Genomic DNA, 17,052 nt, shown 5'->3' on the forward strand with positions numbered 1-17,052 from the left:
TTATTATTATTATTATTATTATTATTATTATTATTATTATTATTATTATTATTATTATTATTATTATTATTATTATTATTATTATTATTATTATTATTATTTTGATACTACTTTTGATTAAAGAGTACGACTTTTAGGTGGTGAAGGATCTATAGATCCCGTAGACTTAGATTATTTGTTTTGATTAAATAGTTTGTATTTTATATGACAATGTTATGAATTACTATTTTTGAATGAATTGACAAGTGGTAATAGTAGGTAGGTAACTTGCTATGAGTTATTTTAATTTTAATTTTTTCTAAAAAGTTCAAGAATTATTAATTGACAACTCGGTCTCGTTTTATTTTGTCTCGTCTTTATTGAACTCGCAACTAATCGAGTTAAGAGACGGATTATGACCTAAATATTGATCTGGTTAAATTTTAAGATCGGATAAGGGACTCGCCAAATCCGACATAACTCGTACTTTGTACACCTCTAGCTAAATAGGTTGTCCATGTACACATTGACTATTTGAAGTGGACATTGACGATGATGGCTAAGTAGATTGCTACCTGTGGAGTACTTGCAAGCACTCCAACACTAAATATCAACAAGTGATTGAGAAAAAGTGAAATTTCCTATCGAAATTACTCAATTTCAAATGGACCCAAGAGTTAGGCCTACGGTCAACCACTGCATTAGATTCCTCTATGTACAACGGTGACTAGCCGCACACTTATGGAAGGAGGAGGAACTGCATTGTGCTCTCTCCATAGGTTGTTCTTTGAGAGGAAATACACAAATGAAGAACATGAAGAGAAAATCAAGTGTAAAGGATTAGGATACATATGGTAAAATTTAATTTATTATATCAAAGGGTGAACAATATTTTATTAACAACCGGTTGAGCAGCTCTAACTAAATAAGGAAAATTTGTTAGTCAAACACAATCCACTCAAATGTACAACCATTTTATCATGTTAGCACTAAACTCATCAGAAACCAGTGCATAGATGTGGATCATAAAGGTTAGCATAGTGAAATGAAGAAAAAATAACAAATAGATTATATTTTTTTAATTAAAGTATTCAAAACAAGAGTCCAAGAAAAAAAAACAGTATGTATGGAGGACCGTAGAACCAAACCAGACACTATCCAGATTAGTCGATCCGTACACTTACTGAAACTCAACTTTGTATTATAGATTATACAAATGGTGACACCAAAGATTAAACCAAACACTAACAACAACTCACATTTTAATGGACTATAAATCAAATTCATTCCCATCATTGAGAAGTGAAAACTAAAAGTAGGGAAAAAAGAAATACAAATAGTAAATGAAGTTTATCCTAAATAAGCTTTAGTGAATAACATTATATACTCTGTCAAAAAATATATACATTTTAAGACCAAAGAAATAAGTGACAAGACTCTCAAAATCCAATTCTCAATTGTCGGATTTCATTTGACTAGTTGTAAACAAGAGAAGACAATAAAACAAAACTGGAGATGGATTGTACTTTAGTAATCAGAAAAGTACATATCAATATATACATGAAAAAGTGATATATACAAATCTCCAGCAGCTTAGAATGATTACAGAAATTGAATGGTTAGCCCTCTACATCATACACAAAATTGGCATGCTCAACCGGTATACTAACTAAATGTTAGGGAGAAAACAAAAAAAGTTGGAAGGTGGGAACATATGATACAACAAGAGCCAATTAAAAAGCGGCACATAATCAACATCCTCTGCTAAATCCTAATACATCATTCAAACAATAAGTTCTAAATAGTCTGCAACATTTCAGACTTCACAGTAAGTTAAGCCCATTACATCAACAACATTGGTTTTAATCAAGAGCTAATAAAAACATAAATTCAAATCAAAAGTGAATATCTTCATAGCAAAAGTTCCACTTCTCAATGTAAGAAAAGGATTGTCATGACTTGGTTCTCCAATATTGACGGCACTTGAACCCCAAAGCAACCCAGGGGTTTGAATGAACAGTTTCTTTTCTCAAACAATTGTCCCTACATACATACAAGCCCATAACAATAATAACTGCAGTTCAGATGGTATTAAAAAGAAGCAAGAGCAGGTTTAATTCATATAAAAGGATAAACTATCTCAAATCAGTTAAACAGTGCATTATACAATTTGTAGAGTGAGGAAGTAAACCAAAATACATGAACACCAAAAGCAAACTACACCTTTGGACAACTAAAACTCACTTGTTTTAGACCCCAGAAAAACATATAATTTCATGTTTTCTTAGAAATCTCGAATAAAAATAATCAGGAAATCGCCGTAACAGAAGCATTTAATCCTCCAGTACTTGACTTCTTTTTCATGTCCATCAATATAATGAAATACAGATAAAAACATCCAGAGATGAACACAGAACATAGGTTTTCAGTATGATACCTATTTAACATGCTTAGATCAACAACATATTTTAGCATCATTTGTTATATGATCACATATTCAACAGGTGCATTTCTACTACATATTAAAGTTTTGAATTGGACTGCCAAACTTTGGCCATATAAACAAAGGATTGTGGCCAATGGTGACTAGCACAAAATCCTCCAGGTCATTCCGCCATACTGCTATTTAACAACACTGTACCAACGACCACATCAGTGTACCGATATACCGCAATTTGATAGAGGAATTTGAGGCTTTCGCTATTTAATCCGATACACAATAGAGCAATGGCTACGGGATGAATAATGGCGAGTTAGCTAGAAAGCGGTGTAGCGGAGATAACAATAATAGAGGAATATTTGGTTTTCACGTTTTATTTCCTAATAATAACACTAAAACCACTTTTAAAATACATTAAAAAATTAAATTGAATGAGTCCGTGATCATGGGATTTTATATAACCTGTCACACAACCAACACTTCTCATATGACCTAAACCTACCACAAAGCTCTGCCTCCATCGTCTTCTTTTCACATCTCCAGCAAGCAACTTTCAGTGTCAGATTTACTTCTTTCTCAGGAAAAACAGTTTCTTTCTTCTTCTCTTAATCTGTTTTTTTTCTTTCTCTCTCTCTCTCTCTCTCTCTCTCTCTCTCTCTCTCTCTCTCTTCCTCTGTTCTCCTTTTTCTTTCTCTTTATTGATTCTTTCAATGTACTCTGTTTTTTTGTATTTTTTCCAACTATCTGTCTTTTGTTTGCTTTTTCAACCCTCTGTTTTTTTTTGTTTTCTTCCAATCCCCTCTGTGGTTCATGTTCTTTCAAAACTTTGTTTTCTGTTTTCTTTCAATGCTCTGTTTTTTCTTTGATTCTGAGGATTCAATAGAAAAAGTTGAAGGATATGCTTCACTCTCTGAAAATGAGGATAATGATTATGTTGGGGTACAAGAGGAGAATGAATAAATCTTTTAGTTATCACTAGTTAGGACTTAGAATTATTAATTATTAGTTGTTTTGATGAGATTGAGTTATATGTCACTTTATCAATTTCTACTAGTTAGGACTTAGGATTAGGAATCATAAACTATTAGTTGTTTTGAATTGAGATTTTGAGTTATATGTCACTTTATCAATTTCTACTAGTTTGGACTTAGGATTAGGTATCATAAATTATTAGTTGTTTTGAATTGAGATTTTGAGTTTTATATCACTATATCGATTTCTATTTAGGCTGTAGGTAGGCAGTAGGCAATATGCACTATTAGTTGTTTTGAATTCAATTATTGAGATTTTGAGCTTTAAATTTCTATTTATGCAGCTTTAATTTGTATGCAACATGCTTTATTTTATAAATAATTATTGTTATGCGGCTTCTGCTATTTCTTATAGCAGATTTTTGGTGTTCCTCTATTTTCTGCAATCCGCTATTAACAACACTGGTCCACATGTAGAAACTAAATAACTAGAATGATCATACACACAGCTGACTCAAGATGATAAATCCCATTTTTGCACAAAAGAAAACTTGTGATAAATGCATGTTTCTACTTTCTAGCAGAGAGCATTCAGAATTGCAGATTTCCATTTAACTAGACAACAATAGTCCAACAGTCACCTGGTCTTAAAATAAAGAAAAGCTTGACCTTCAACAAATCAGGAAAAAATACTAATACTCACTAAGTCAACTATAGCATCATAGCAGACAAATAAGACAAGACAAAAATACAGCCTCGTCACATACTGGAATCTCATGCAAAATAGTACTGTGAAGAATGGAGGAGAAGCATGAAAGTAAACCTTGAACATATATATAATATGAAACTGGACAATAAAAAAAATCTAATTTTAGTGGTTAAATCAGCAAGGAGGATTCAAGATTAAAGGAAAGCAAAATTGAACAAATGAAAAACTATAAAGCAATTTTACATATGGAAAAATGGAATTTTTAAATTAAAACATGCATACTTGCAAAAACTTGTTTCAAAATCAACCTACAATTAGTTTTTGACAAGCTTCTAATTTGCAGGCTACGGTATTTAAATTATAATAAGCATAGCAGACAGGTATCACAATGCATAATAGAAAGATATCTACCATAAGCAATCAAAGAATGGAGTCATAAAACTAACCATTATCACAGGAGAACAGAACCATACTCCTGACAAGATGCAACTGGAACAGGTGAATGAAATACAATAGCTGCTCAACAACTTCTGGGTCAGAGGAGCACAACCAGAAAATCCAAACAACCATGACAAATCCTGAATATTCAGTAACTATTCTTCCTTTCCTTAAGGGAAAGTATTACTCAGAGGTGAGCCGCCTCCTCTTTCCATAATCAGCATCTTTTGACCTAGAATGGTGTTCCTCGTCCTGTGACAGTCTTGATTTGCTGTGAGTCCTAGAGGATCGTCCCCGTTCCCACTCATCATCATGCTCTGCTTCACGGTCTCTGTACCTATGATGATCAGCATATCTGTCCCGATCTTCCCTGTATCTGTCCCGCTCACGATCTCTATCCCTCTCGCGCTCGCGATCACGGTCTCTAGACTTTTCCCTATCGCGGTCACGGTCACGAGATCGTTCTCGAACCACTTCTCTATCATCACGATGCTTTCTTTCGGAATATTCAGGATCATGCCCTGCATCTTTATCCCTAGGTGCATCTCTCTCATATCCTTGATCTCTATCATCCCTGTACCTTCTCTCAGAAGAACCGGACCAATCTCTTTCGGATCCTCTATCTTTATCCCTCATAGCATTCTGCCACCCAGGTCTATCATGGCTCACCTCACCATACTGCTGATCGGATGCAGCTTCCTCCCCATAACTTGACTCACCAGCCCTGCCACCACCAGGTTCCTCACCACCCCATCCGCCCATATTTGGATCCGGCCACATTCCCATATTAGGTCCGTCCATACCCGCTGTGGGCATCATCCCCATTCCATTCACAGGCATCCCTCTTCCAAAAAAGGCAGGATTAACATGTGGTGCTACTCCGGGCAACCCAACACCTCCAACACCGGGGAATGATGGCAAAATCCCTGAAAACGGAGGTGCCGGGGCACCAGGAAAACCATAGCCTCCCATTCTACCCATGGGACCACCAAACCCAGGATCAAAACCCTGATTCATCATTGACTGATGATGCATCATAGGCGGGGCAGCACCAAGACCCTGTCCAAATCCATTTCCACCATTACCCATGATACCTCTACCACCCATACCACCGCCCCTATTCCTCATCGGATTAACAGGTCCTCTATTTCCCATTCCAGGATTATTCCCTCTCCCCCAATTACCTCTTCCACCATACCCCCTATTATTCCCATCTCCACCTTGGTAGTTACCACCAGTCGCAATATTACTACCACCAGGTTTAACACCCACATCAGGAGGGCCCCTCCTTCCCTGGTTAACCCCAGCAGTTTGGTTGCCCTGTTGATTCCTATTATTCTGAGCCTCTCCCATTTTCTTAACAGTAAAAGGTGACGCAAAAGCAACAACACACGGCCTACCATTAAACACATGTCCATTCATCCCTTCCTTACAAGCAGTAGCAGAATATGATTCATAAAACTCAACCTGACAATACCCTTTAGATTTCCCACTAGCTTTCTCGTCAAAAAACCTCACCTCCTTAACTTGTCCATACTTGCAAAGCTCAGCTTCGAGCTCCGCATCAGTAGTCCACCAGTGCAAATCACCAACAAATAATACAGTACTTATTCCTCCTCCTCCTCCACCACCAACTACTCCACCTTCACCTCCTCCAGTACCAACGCTACTAATAGCAATCACATTCCCACCCCCATTTCCACCAACCCTATTAAGATTTCCTCCTCCACCACCAACAACGCCACCAACAACTTGACCTTGTCTCACCAAACCCTCATTACCCACAACACTCCCAACAACACCGCCATGTTGTTGCTGTAGCTGCACAATCCCCTGCACTGCAACACCATCATTTCCTCTCTGCTCCTCAATTTCATTCAATTTTCCAGATGCTTGCCCTAATTCAACCCTAATCCCACCACCACCACCACTCCCAATCCCAGAACCCGATCCACCTCCAGAATTACTCCCTCTAAACCCTTGATTCGGAAACCCAGAAACCCTAGATTCATCACCTCCAGTAACAGTACCTGCAGTTCCCTCACCACCACCGACACCAGGTATCGAACCCCCACTCGGATCCATCACAACAGAACCCGATTGAACCTTCTTATCTTCAACGGCGTCATTTTTAACACCTGAATCGTCGTTTTTCCTCAACGATTGAAGAAAACCCTCACCAACATTAACATCGTTGTAAAGGTCCTCGTAATCATCGTCTTCTTCGGCTAAAAAACCATCATCAGCTACAGCGGATATAGCTTCGTTACGGTGGAACTGATCCATAGGATCTCCGCCCTCACCACCTTCATCCATTATCGGAGGGTTTTTTCCCACTACCCTCTCAGGTTTGAAAAAAGAAATGAAATTTAATTTTAGGGTTTGGAGCAAAGGGTGATGAAATTGGGGATCAAAACGACAGCGTATAGAGAAGGGTGAGAGAGAGAGAGAGATCTTAATTGTGAGGAAGAAGAAAAGGAGAAAGCTTGAGATGCGTGTAGTAGAAGAAGAGAAGAGTCAGAGACAACACAACATTAAACCAAACCCTAACGTGAGAAATTGTCCACTCATCTAATCCTCTTTGTCATTTTTTTTAGGTCGCTGGATAGTGAAGTTACTTCTATTAAAAATAAATACTTCTAAAATTGTTATTTGTGTTGGTTATTAATTGATATTCACATTGTATTCATAGTATTCTGATTTTTCATATTATTTTATTGTAATTTAAATTGATGATTATTTTTATGTATTAATATTTTATTTTATATATTAAATTCAATTTATTGTTATAAATGAATATAATTTATAATTTTTTAAATTTTTATTATAAATTAAACAATTTAATTCTTTTAATTAATTTATATAAAAGATTATATTTTTTATTGACACATCCATATCTTATTTTTTTATAAACTATCCTTAAAAGTTAATTAAAAGAGTGATTAATTAGTACTTAGATTTTACTCACTTTAACGTAAACTTTATATTATTTTTGTGACAGAATAAAATTTAAATTGAGCTACATAAATACTGTAATTACAAAGTAACTATGGATTCAAAATAATTTATTTATAAATTAGACTAGTTTTATGGTCTAAGTATATATATTTTAAAATAAAACATAAACAAAAAGAGTATTTTTAATGTTGATGTATATTGTCTAAAATCTAAAGTAATGTTATTTGAAAATCAAATATTTGACGCATTGTATCATAAACCGTATACAAACAATGTTAAACATCATTTTTAATGTCCATGTAATATTTCTCAAAATTCATATATTAATTTTTCAATTTTTATTTTATTTTACTGTAGAGTGAGTGAGTGTTTAGATAAATTTATAAAATAATTTATAATTGATTTATTAGTTGTTTTCAATTGGTGAACTGAGAAGGAGAATCAAAGAATATTTGTGGTAGAAAGATATTCACTCGGTGCAGAATGGGGTGGGACATTTTAGCAAACTAGTTACTAGTTCAAGAGTCGTTTGTTTAGGGTAATGGGCCGGGGATGGTCGTGACATATTATTTTGAAAAGATCATTGGGTGAACGAGGAGGTATAATCATTTTTAGTGGAAAGAGGAGTTGTCAATGGATTGTGTTTTTGTGTTGACTAACTTTTCTATGCAAGATCACAAATTAGACATGTGATCGTATAACCAAATTGTTGGAGATATATACTCGATAAAAGATGTTTATCGTTTGTTGTTAGGGAATAACAATCATTTATATTGTGCCTCAACATAATTTTGTGTTGAATAAGATGGTCCCTTTGAAAGTGTTTCTTTTTTTGGAGGTTTTTGATAAATCGCATACCAACAAAGGATAACTTGTCTCGTCTTGGCATTACAAAATTGAATTCACCCTTCGTGTGTAGTAGCTTGCGCATGGACGAATTAATATCTCATATGTTTTTATTGTTATTCTTTTGGTGGCTTATGGATAATTTACTCATTTTTAATATTTTTCATATGATTGAGCTTTACGTTTTACACACGAATGGTATGTGGAATTGTTTTTCACTGTAGCTAATTAGTTGTTGATGTTGAAATGCAATATTATCTACACCATCCTGTGGATTATTTGGAGGAGTCACAATTTACGGTTATGGGACAATGTTCACGAAGATGCAATTGTGATATGCATGCGAGTTGTTGCATTTATGGAGCAAGTGAGTAGATAGTTTTTATTAAAATAAAAGTGAGCATTATTACTTTGCTTTTTAAATCTGTGATTGTATTTGATTGTTGTTTGTGTTTAGTCCAAACTCTATGGTTGAGATCACTAGAAGACAAGTCAATTTAGTGGTTTATAACTTAGCTAGATCGACTATATCTAGTGCTAGTTCTCAAGATTTTGATATTGTTCGAAGTTGTATTGAGTTTGAAGTTGTTAATGAAATGATATAAGTTTGTTTCTCTAAAAAGTAATTTATCTATTTGTTATAATTTTTAAAATTAGTCATAACTTTAAAATTATATAAAAACAACTTTAAATAATTAGTTGTCTTGAGTAACTTCTAATCAAAATCATTTTTTATAATTGATTTTAAAAAAAGAAATGATATTCACTACAATAGACAAACACACAAATTTTCTTTTTTAATATCTAATAAATGATTTTTAAATTATTGAAAGTCAAAATCATTTATTTTATAATTCTTAACAAATGGACCATTTATATTTAGTTTATATGTCTTAAATAGTTTGACAAAAAGAAAACTTAAAGTCAATAAGTTATTTATACGGGAATGTAAATGTTAAACTTTGTAATTCTTGAGAACAACAAAAAATGACTGTACAAATAAAATTTGAAATGAATGTAAAATGAAAAAGAAAAATGTTATTTGAATACAAATTGTAGATACAATATTTGATATGTATGTATTATTTACCGTATTTATACGGTGAATAATGTTTTTTCAATTTTATTTATTTATTATTGAGATATATTCTTATGATATATATACAAGTTTATATTATTAACTACTTCGAATATTCATTAAACACTAAAATATAAATCATTAACTATTTATTTAATATATATAATTAACCACTAAAATGCAAACATTAACTACTTTAGAGTAGTGTTTAAAAAAATATTCTAAAGTGGTAACGACATATATTTTAATGGTTAATGAAACATTTAAAGTGTGGTTAATAGCTTAAATATGATATTGTGTTAAAAAAGTATTTTTAAGTTTTATTTTTTGCAGACGTCTCTTTTATTTACTTTCATACATGAGAAATGAAAATAACTTACAAAACTAACAACTAACAAATTTAAAAGGAAAATTCCTAGCATCCTTAGCTAACAACATCTTCCAACAAAAGTGGGATCGTCTAATGATTTAAGAAACTAGCAAAAGAATAAATGTGGGTTTGCATCACACATAGTCTGATTTAATACAAACAATTATTAATTTTTAGAAATAACTTTAATGGTAGAATAAACATGACAATGACATTTTTATTAAAATGAATATTAAAAGTTTAAAGTCACTCATTTGTTAACTACCGTTATAAATGACATATTAGTTATTTTGTTTATTCGACCTAGATTTCGTAGAAAGACAAAATTAATCAAAGAAGAAGAGTCCATAAGAACAACAAAACCAATATTAAGTTTTTGTAGTTAGAAACATAGTTTTTGGCATGAATGGCACCGACCATTTCAATTGGTAGTCTCCAAATTACTACGTGGCAAACCATGAAAATAATGTTTCCCTTAAGCTAATGAATGCAAAATGGAAAAATGTTGGGAGTCAATTCAAAATTTTAAAGTGTGCAATTCAAATGCATGGAAGAATGAAATGAATATTTCATGGTCTTATAACTTGACTATTGAGACTTGCAAATTCAACTTAGAAGAATGAAATAGGAGTTTTCTATAACTCATTGAAATTGAAGAGTATTAATCTCCTTTTAGAAGAAGTCAAATTTTATATTCTATAAATAAATAGACTAATGAAGAGATGAAAAATCCTCAAATTTGGGTGATCATGAGTTGAGTTGTATAATCTCCATTTTAGATGATTATGTAGAGACTTATGGTATCCCCAACCATGTCCTAGTGAGAGGAGGGCGTGGGTGATTATTTGTTGTTGTGAGATGTGAGTGTTATCATCCTTGTAACTCTTAGATGTGAGATAATATTGTAGGGTGATACACATATTAGGTTGGGTTATAAATTATTGTAATTTTATTTGAGATGATGAATGAATTATGTTGAAATATTATCATGGATGTAGGCAAGAGGTGTCGAACCACATAAATTGTTGTGTGCTTTCTTATTCTTTTATTTGTGGTGTTTGCTACATATAAAATCTTAGGCGTGTGACCAGAATTGACCTAACAGTTGTATCATATTTGATGGTTACTATAAAGAATTGACTCCTTGTATCGAAAGTCTTCCTGGCCAAGGGTATTCTGGCGATGTGCTCTGTTGATGTGCAGAGGTTAACGGCGATGCAAGTGTATATGGACGAAAAAGCTTTTGTTTGAGATAGCATAACTAGATGAATGAAATAGACTCACAATTCAGGAGATATTATTGTGTATGAAGTGTAAGTTAGAAGCTTCACATTGCTTAGTAAAGTGATGGTGGAGCAATATATGAGTGAGAGGACACATAAATCCATTCATTAAGGTTTTGCATTAAGACGTGCTGCTCAAATCACTTATGTTGTTGCTCTTAACCCCATGTTAATGATCTACCGAATTCCTCTCATGATCCAACAAAAATGGTTAGTTATGAATATATAAAGTGAATAGATTAATATACGTGAAATATATAAGTCTAATATAATTAAAAGCATAAAAGAAAGTTAACCTCTATAATTTTGAAAAAAAATCATAAAAATAACTTATGTTTAATTGAATCAGATAAACAAAAATAATTTCTATAAATTTTCATTGTGTATACTTCTTTTTTTTACATTGTGTATACCTTTATTTGGATTAATATAAATTTATGCATATTTCATTCACATAAATCTTACAAATAATAGATCTCAAATACTTGCATTTTATAAAAGAATGATAACTTTAAAATGGTCACAGTCTTTGAAAATGCTATAATAATCTTCTACTAATATTATCTTAAATATAAATATTTGATTAGTGGTTATGCCAAAGAGTTTTTATATTTTGTAAATGTCATAAAATATATGCATGTGTCTAATATAAGAATGATAACTTTAAAATGGTCATAGTCTTTGAAAATGCTATAATAATCTTCTACTAATATTCTCTTAAATATAAATATTTGATTAGTGGTTATGCCAAAGAGTTTTTATATTTTGTAAATGTCATAAAATATATGCATGTGTCTAATATTATGTCTATAAGTATGTTAACAATACAATGTCATATCCGACATAAGTACTAACATTAAGTATACTTATATATTTATTACCTCATAAAATGTGAAATGTTTGTAATTAAAAGAGTAGCACAATATTTTTGCATCATAAAGAGTTATTGTGCATTTTTTAACGCATTCAATTGTGATGTTTACTAAGATTATTTTTTCTTAATAGAAATCTCATCATATTGCAATGGCATTACAAAATTGAATTCACCCTTCGTGTGTAGTAGCTTGCGCATGGACGAATTAATATCTCATATGTTTTTATTGTTATTCTTTTGGTGGCTTATGGATAATTTACTCATTTTTAATATTTTTCATATGATTGAGCTTTACGTTTTACACACGAATGGTATGTGGAATTGTTTTTCACTGTAGCTAATTAGTTGTTGATGTTGAAATGCAATATTATCTACACCATCCTGTGGATTATTTGGAGGAGTCACAATTTACGGTTATGGGACAATGTTCACGAAGATGCAATTGTGATATGCATGCGAGTTGTTGCATTTATGGAGCAAGTGAGTAGATAGTTTTTATTAAAATAAAAGTGACCATTATTACTTTGCTTTTTAAATCTGTGATTGTATTTGATTGTTGTTTGTGTTTAGTCCAAACTCTATGGTTGAGATCACTAGAAGACAAGTCAATTTAGTGGTTTATAACTTAGCTAGATCGACTATATCTAGTGCTAGTTCTCAAGATTTTGATATTGTTCGAAGTTGTATTGAGTTTGAAGTTGTTAATGAAATGATATAAGTTTGTTTCTCTAAAAAGTAATTTATCTATTTGTTATAATTTTTAAAATTAGTCATAACTTTAAAATTATATAAAAACAACTTTAAATAATTAGTTGTCTTGAGTAACTTCTAATCAAAATCATTTTTTATAATTGATTTTAAAAAAAGAAATGATATTCACTACAATAGACAAACACACAAATTTTCTTTTTTAATATCTAATAAATGATTTTTAAATTATTGAAAGTCAAAATCATTTATTTTATAATTCTTAACAAATGGACCATTTATATTTAGTTTATATGTCTTAAATAGTTTGACAAAAAGAAAACTTAAAGTCAATAAGTTATTTATACGGGAATGTAAATGTTAAACTTTGTAATTCTTGAGAACAACAAAAAATGACTGTACAAATAAAATTTGAAATGAATGTAAAATGAAAAAGAAAAATGTTATTTGAATACAAATTGTAGATACAATATTTGATATGTATGTATTATTTACCGTATTTATACGGTGAATAATGTTTTTTCAATTTTATTTATTTATTATTGAGATATATTCTTATGATATATATACAAGTTTATATTATTAACTACTTCGAATATTCATTAAACACTAAAATATAAATCATTAACTATTTATTTAATATATATAATTAACCACTAAAATGCAAACATTAACTACTTTAGAGTAGTGTTTAAAAAAATATTCTAAAGTGGTAACGACATATATTTTAATGGTTAATGAAACATTTAAAGTGTGGTTAATAGCTTAAATATGATATTGTGTTAAAAAAGTATTTTTAAGTTTTATTTTTTGCAGACGTCTCTTTTATTTACTTTCATACATGAGAAATGAAAATAACTTACAAAACTAACAACTAACAAATTTAAAAGGAAAATTCCTAGCATCCTTAGCTAACAACATCTTCCAACAAAAGTGGGATCGTCTAATGATTTAAGAAACTAGCAAAAGAATAAATGTGGGTTTGCATCACACATAGTCTGATTTAATACAAACAATTATTAATTTTTAGAAATAACTTTAATGGTAGAATAAACATGACAATGACATTTTTATTAAAATGAATATTAAAAGTTTAAAGTCACTCATTTGTTAACTACCGTTATAAATGACATATTAGTTATTTTGTTTATTCGACCTAGATTTCGTAGAAAGACAAAATTAATCAAAGAAGAAGAGTCCATAAGAACAACAAAACCAATATTAAGTTTTTGTAGTTAGAAACATAGTTTTTGGCATGAATGGCACCGACCATTTCAATTGGTAGTCTCCAAATTACTACGTGGCAAACCATGAAAATAATGTTTCCCTTAAGCTAATGAATGCAAAATGGAAAAATGTTGGGAGTCAATTCAAAATTTTAAAGTGTGCAATTCAAATGCATGGAAGAATGAAATGAATATTTCATGGTCTTATAACTTGACTATTGAGACTTGCAAATTCAACTTAGAAGAATGAAATAGGAGTTTTCTATAACTCATTGAAATTGAAGAGTATTAATCTCCTTTTAGAAGAAGTCAAATTTTATATTCTATAAATAAATAGACTAATGAAGAGATGAAAAATCCTCAAATTTGGGTGATCATGAGTTGAGTTGTATAATCTCCATTTTAGATGATTATGTAGAGACTTATGGTATCCCCAACCATGTCCTAGTGAGAGGAGGGCGTGGGTGATTATTTGTTGTTGTGAGATGTGAGTGTTATCATCCTTGTAACTCTTAGATGTGAGATAATATTGTAGGGTGATACACATATTAGGTTGGGTTATAAATTATTGTAATTTTATTTGAGATGATGAATGAATTATGTTGAAATATTATCATGGATGTAGGCAAGAGGTGTCGAACCACATAAATTGTTGTGTGCTTTCTTATTCTTTTATTTGTGGTGTTTGCTACATATAAAATCTTAGGCGTGTGACCAGAATTGACCTAACAGTTGTATCATATTTGATGGTTACTATAAAGAATTGACTCCTTGTATCGAAAGTCTTCCTGGCCAAGGGTATTCTGGCGATGTGCTCTGTTGATGTGCAGAGGTTAACGGCGATGCAAGTGTATATGGACGAAAAAGCTTTTGTTTGAGATAGCATAACTAGATGAATGAAATAGACTCACAATTCAGGAGATATTATTGTGTATGAAGTGTAAGTTAGAAGCTTCACATTGCTTAGTAAAGTGATGGTGGAGCAATATATGAGTGAGAGGACACATAAATCCATTCATTAAGGTTTTGCATTAAGATGTGCTGCTCAAATCACTTATGTTGTTGCTCTTAACCCCATGTTAATGATCTACCGAATTCCTCTCATGATCCAACAAAAATGGTTAGTTATGAATATATAAAGTGAATAGATTAATATACGTGAAATATATAAGTCTAATATAATTAAAAGCATAAAAGAAAGTTAAACTTACAAATGGAAGACTTAATATAAAGCTTTGTAAATGGGTGTTAGGATATGAACGTTATATTTCATCCTTTAATTAATTGTATGTTGAATGACAATAATACAACAATCTAATTGGTAACTAAACTAGATAAATTAAATGGTGTTTAGATGAGAGGATTATGGATCAAAATAGCATAGATGAGTTGTGGTAGTGATTTTATAGAGTAAGGGAAAAAATAAGATAAAAGGAAATGATAAAAAGTGAAAGAAGAACCACTTGTTTATCATTGCTATTCAAAGTGAATTTGCAGAGCGAATTCAAATCTGCTTAGCAAAATTAATCAAGGTTGACATTGTCTCTACCTCTTCAACCAATCAATAAGGGTGTGCCACATTAAAATGGGTTTTTTTTTTTATTTTCCTCGACTAACTAATTTTGATTCACTTATATTCATCGTCTAAGCACTCACTTAGTGAAATTACTTTTTTTTTTCTAAAATAATTACATCATGATCAAATAAGCTCACTTTCGATCAGGGATTTTGGATTCTCTTAACAAGTTCACTAAATCACAAAATATTCCTTCTTTTTTTTGCAAAGGTAAAAGTGATTTTATTAGTCATATTCAAGCATGAATGCCTTAAAAAGTGCACATTAAGTATTATAGTCATTCCAAATATTGCATTCCAAGCTTAAACACTCTTGAGCTACAACCCCTTCACTAGAAAAACAAAAGCTAGAAATTCATGCTATTGAAATACCTCCCACCCACTTATAAAAGAACAATTACACTTGAGATAAAAATTAAACTTGAGAAACACATCTTTTGAAACAGTGAACCTACCAAGAGATGCAATCTTAATGTATGCATGCTTTTCAACCCCACCAAAATTGAAAGTTGTACAAGATGTTTAATAAACAAAACTCATATGTACATAATAGACACAATATCCAATTATTGTGTGTTTGACACTCCCACTCGTATCACTTGTGTTGATAACAAATTTTTCTCGTTCATTCCAAAATCACAACACCTAAATAAGAGTCTTGCCATATAGTTGTTTGTTGAACGTAAATCACTAGTTTTAACATGTGTCAAGTTACACCAAAACCTAATCCAAGAAATAAATCAACATAAAATAGTTTTTATATGCAGAAAAATCTCTGACATAGACCTCCAGGCAACTATATCCTCTATTTTACTCCCGAACACAACAACGAAACTGCACACTAGTGATCAAAACTAAAGGAAAATCCTTTAATTTTGACCTTCATCTAACTCCACACTTGCACTTTAATGAAATTTATAATATGTGAAATATTTAAAATAACATTTTGGAAGATAACGATATTTTGACAACACCAAATCCCCCACATCGTAGCAAACCAAATTATGATAAAACGTTGGTGAAACACCATACCATCTTTTACAAAGACGTCCAAATTAAGACATGTGTGCAATACAATTAAGAGTTATAGCTCCCACAATCCTCACTCACCTAAAACAGTGTTCAACACCTCATAAAACACACGAGAAAAAAGATGATTGAGCGATTTCTCCTCTCACCATAGCCACCAACACACAATTATCCTATGTCCCCTAAAATTCTCCTTTCGATTAAATTATATCTTGTAAGTAATCTATTTTGAGCCATTGTCCAACATAATATGGACACCTTGGAAGGGACCAAGTTGTTCCAAATACGAACGCATAATGGATCCCCATAACTCTCGTCAAACTTAATCAAAGTCTCTATTATTGTATACTCTCCATTTATATTCTCACACACCCAAGCATCCTCATCAATTTTAGTTGGAATATCCTTAATCACCTCAATACATTATTTGAGAACAAAATGTATTTAATGAAGGAAAGTTTATTTTGAAATTTTATACAGTTTTATAATCATAGAAAATATATTATTTTTGTGGCTTTCCCTTCTTTTATTTCTTGCTATAATGCACATTTTGTTTGCTACCTTATAT

The 17,052-nt window shown here is 31.6% G+C and overlaps 1 protein-coding gene across 1 annotated transcript; it reads right to left on the reverse strand.

The window, feature by feature from the left end:
* Positions 1 to 1,694: 1,694 nt before the first annotated feature.
* LOC101497726 (uncharacterized) lies at positions 1,695 to 7,047 on the reverse strand. Its single transcript, XM_004516043.4, has 2 exons — positions 4,546 to 7,047; positions 1,695 to 2,022 (listed from the first exon to the last, which is right to left on the reverse strand). Exon 1 carries the CDS (start codon positions 6,851 to 6,853, stop codon positions 4,721 to 4,723), a length of 2,133 nt encoding a protein of 710 aa, XP_004516100.1. The 5' UTR covers positions 6,854 to 7,047; the 3' UTR covers positions 1,695 to 2,022; positions 4,546 to 4,720.
* Between the last annotated feature and the right edge of the window lie 10,005 nt (positions 7,048 to 17,052).

Source organism: Cicer arietinum, chromosome 5 (assembly GCF_000331145.2).
Source record: "Cicer arietinum cultivar CDC Frontier isolate Library 1 chromosome 5, Cicar.CDCFrontier_v2.0, whole genome shotgun sequence".
Classification (NCBI taxonomy): domain Eukaryota; kingdom Viridiplantae; phylum Streptophyta; class Magnoliopsida; order Fabales; family Fabaceae; genus Cicer; species Cicer arietinum.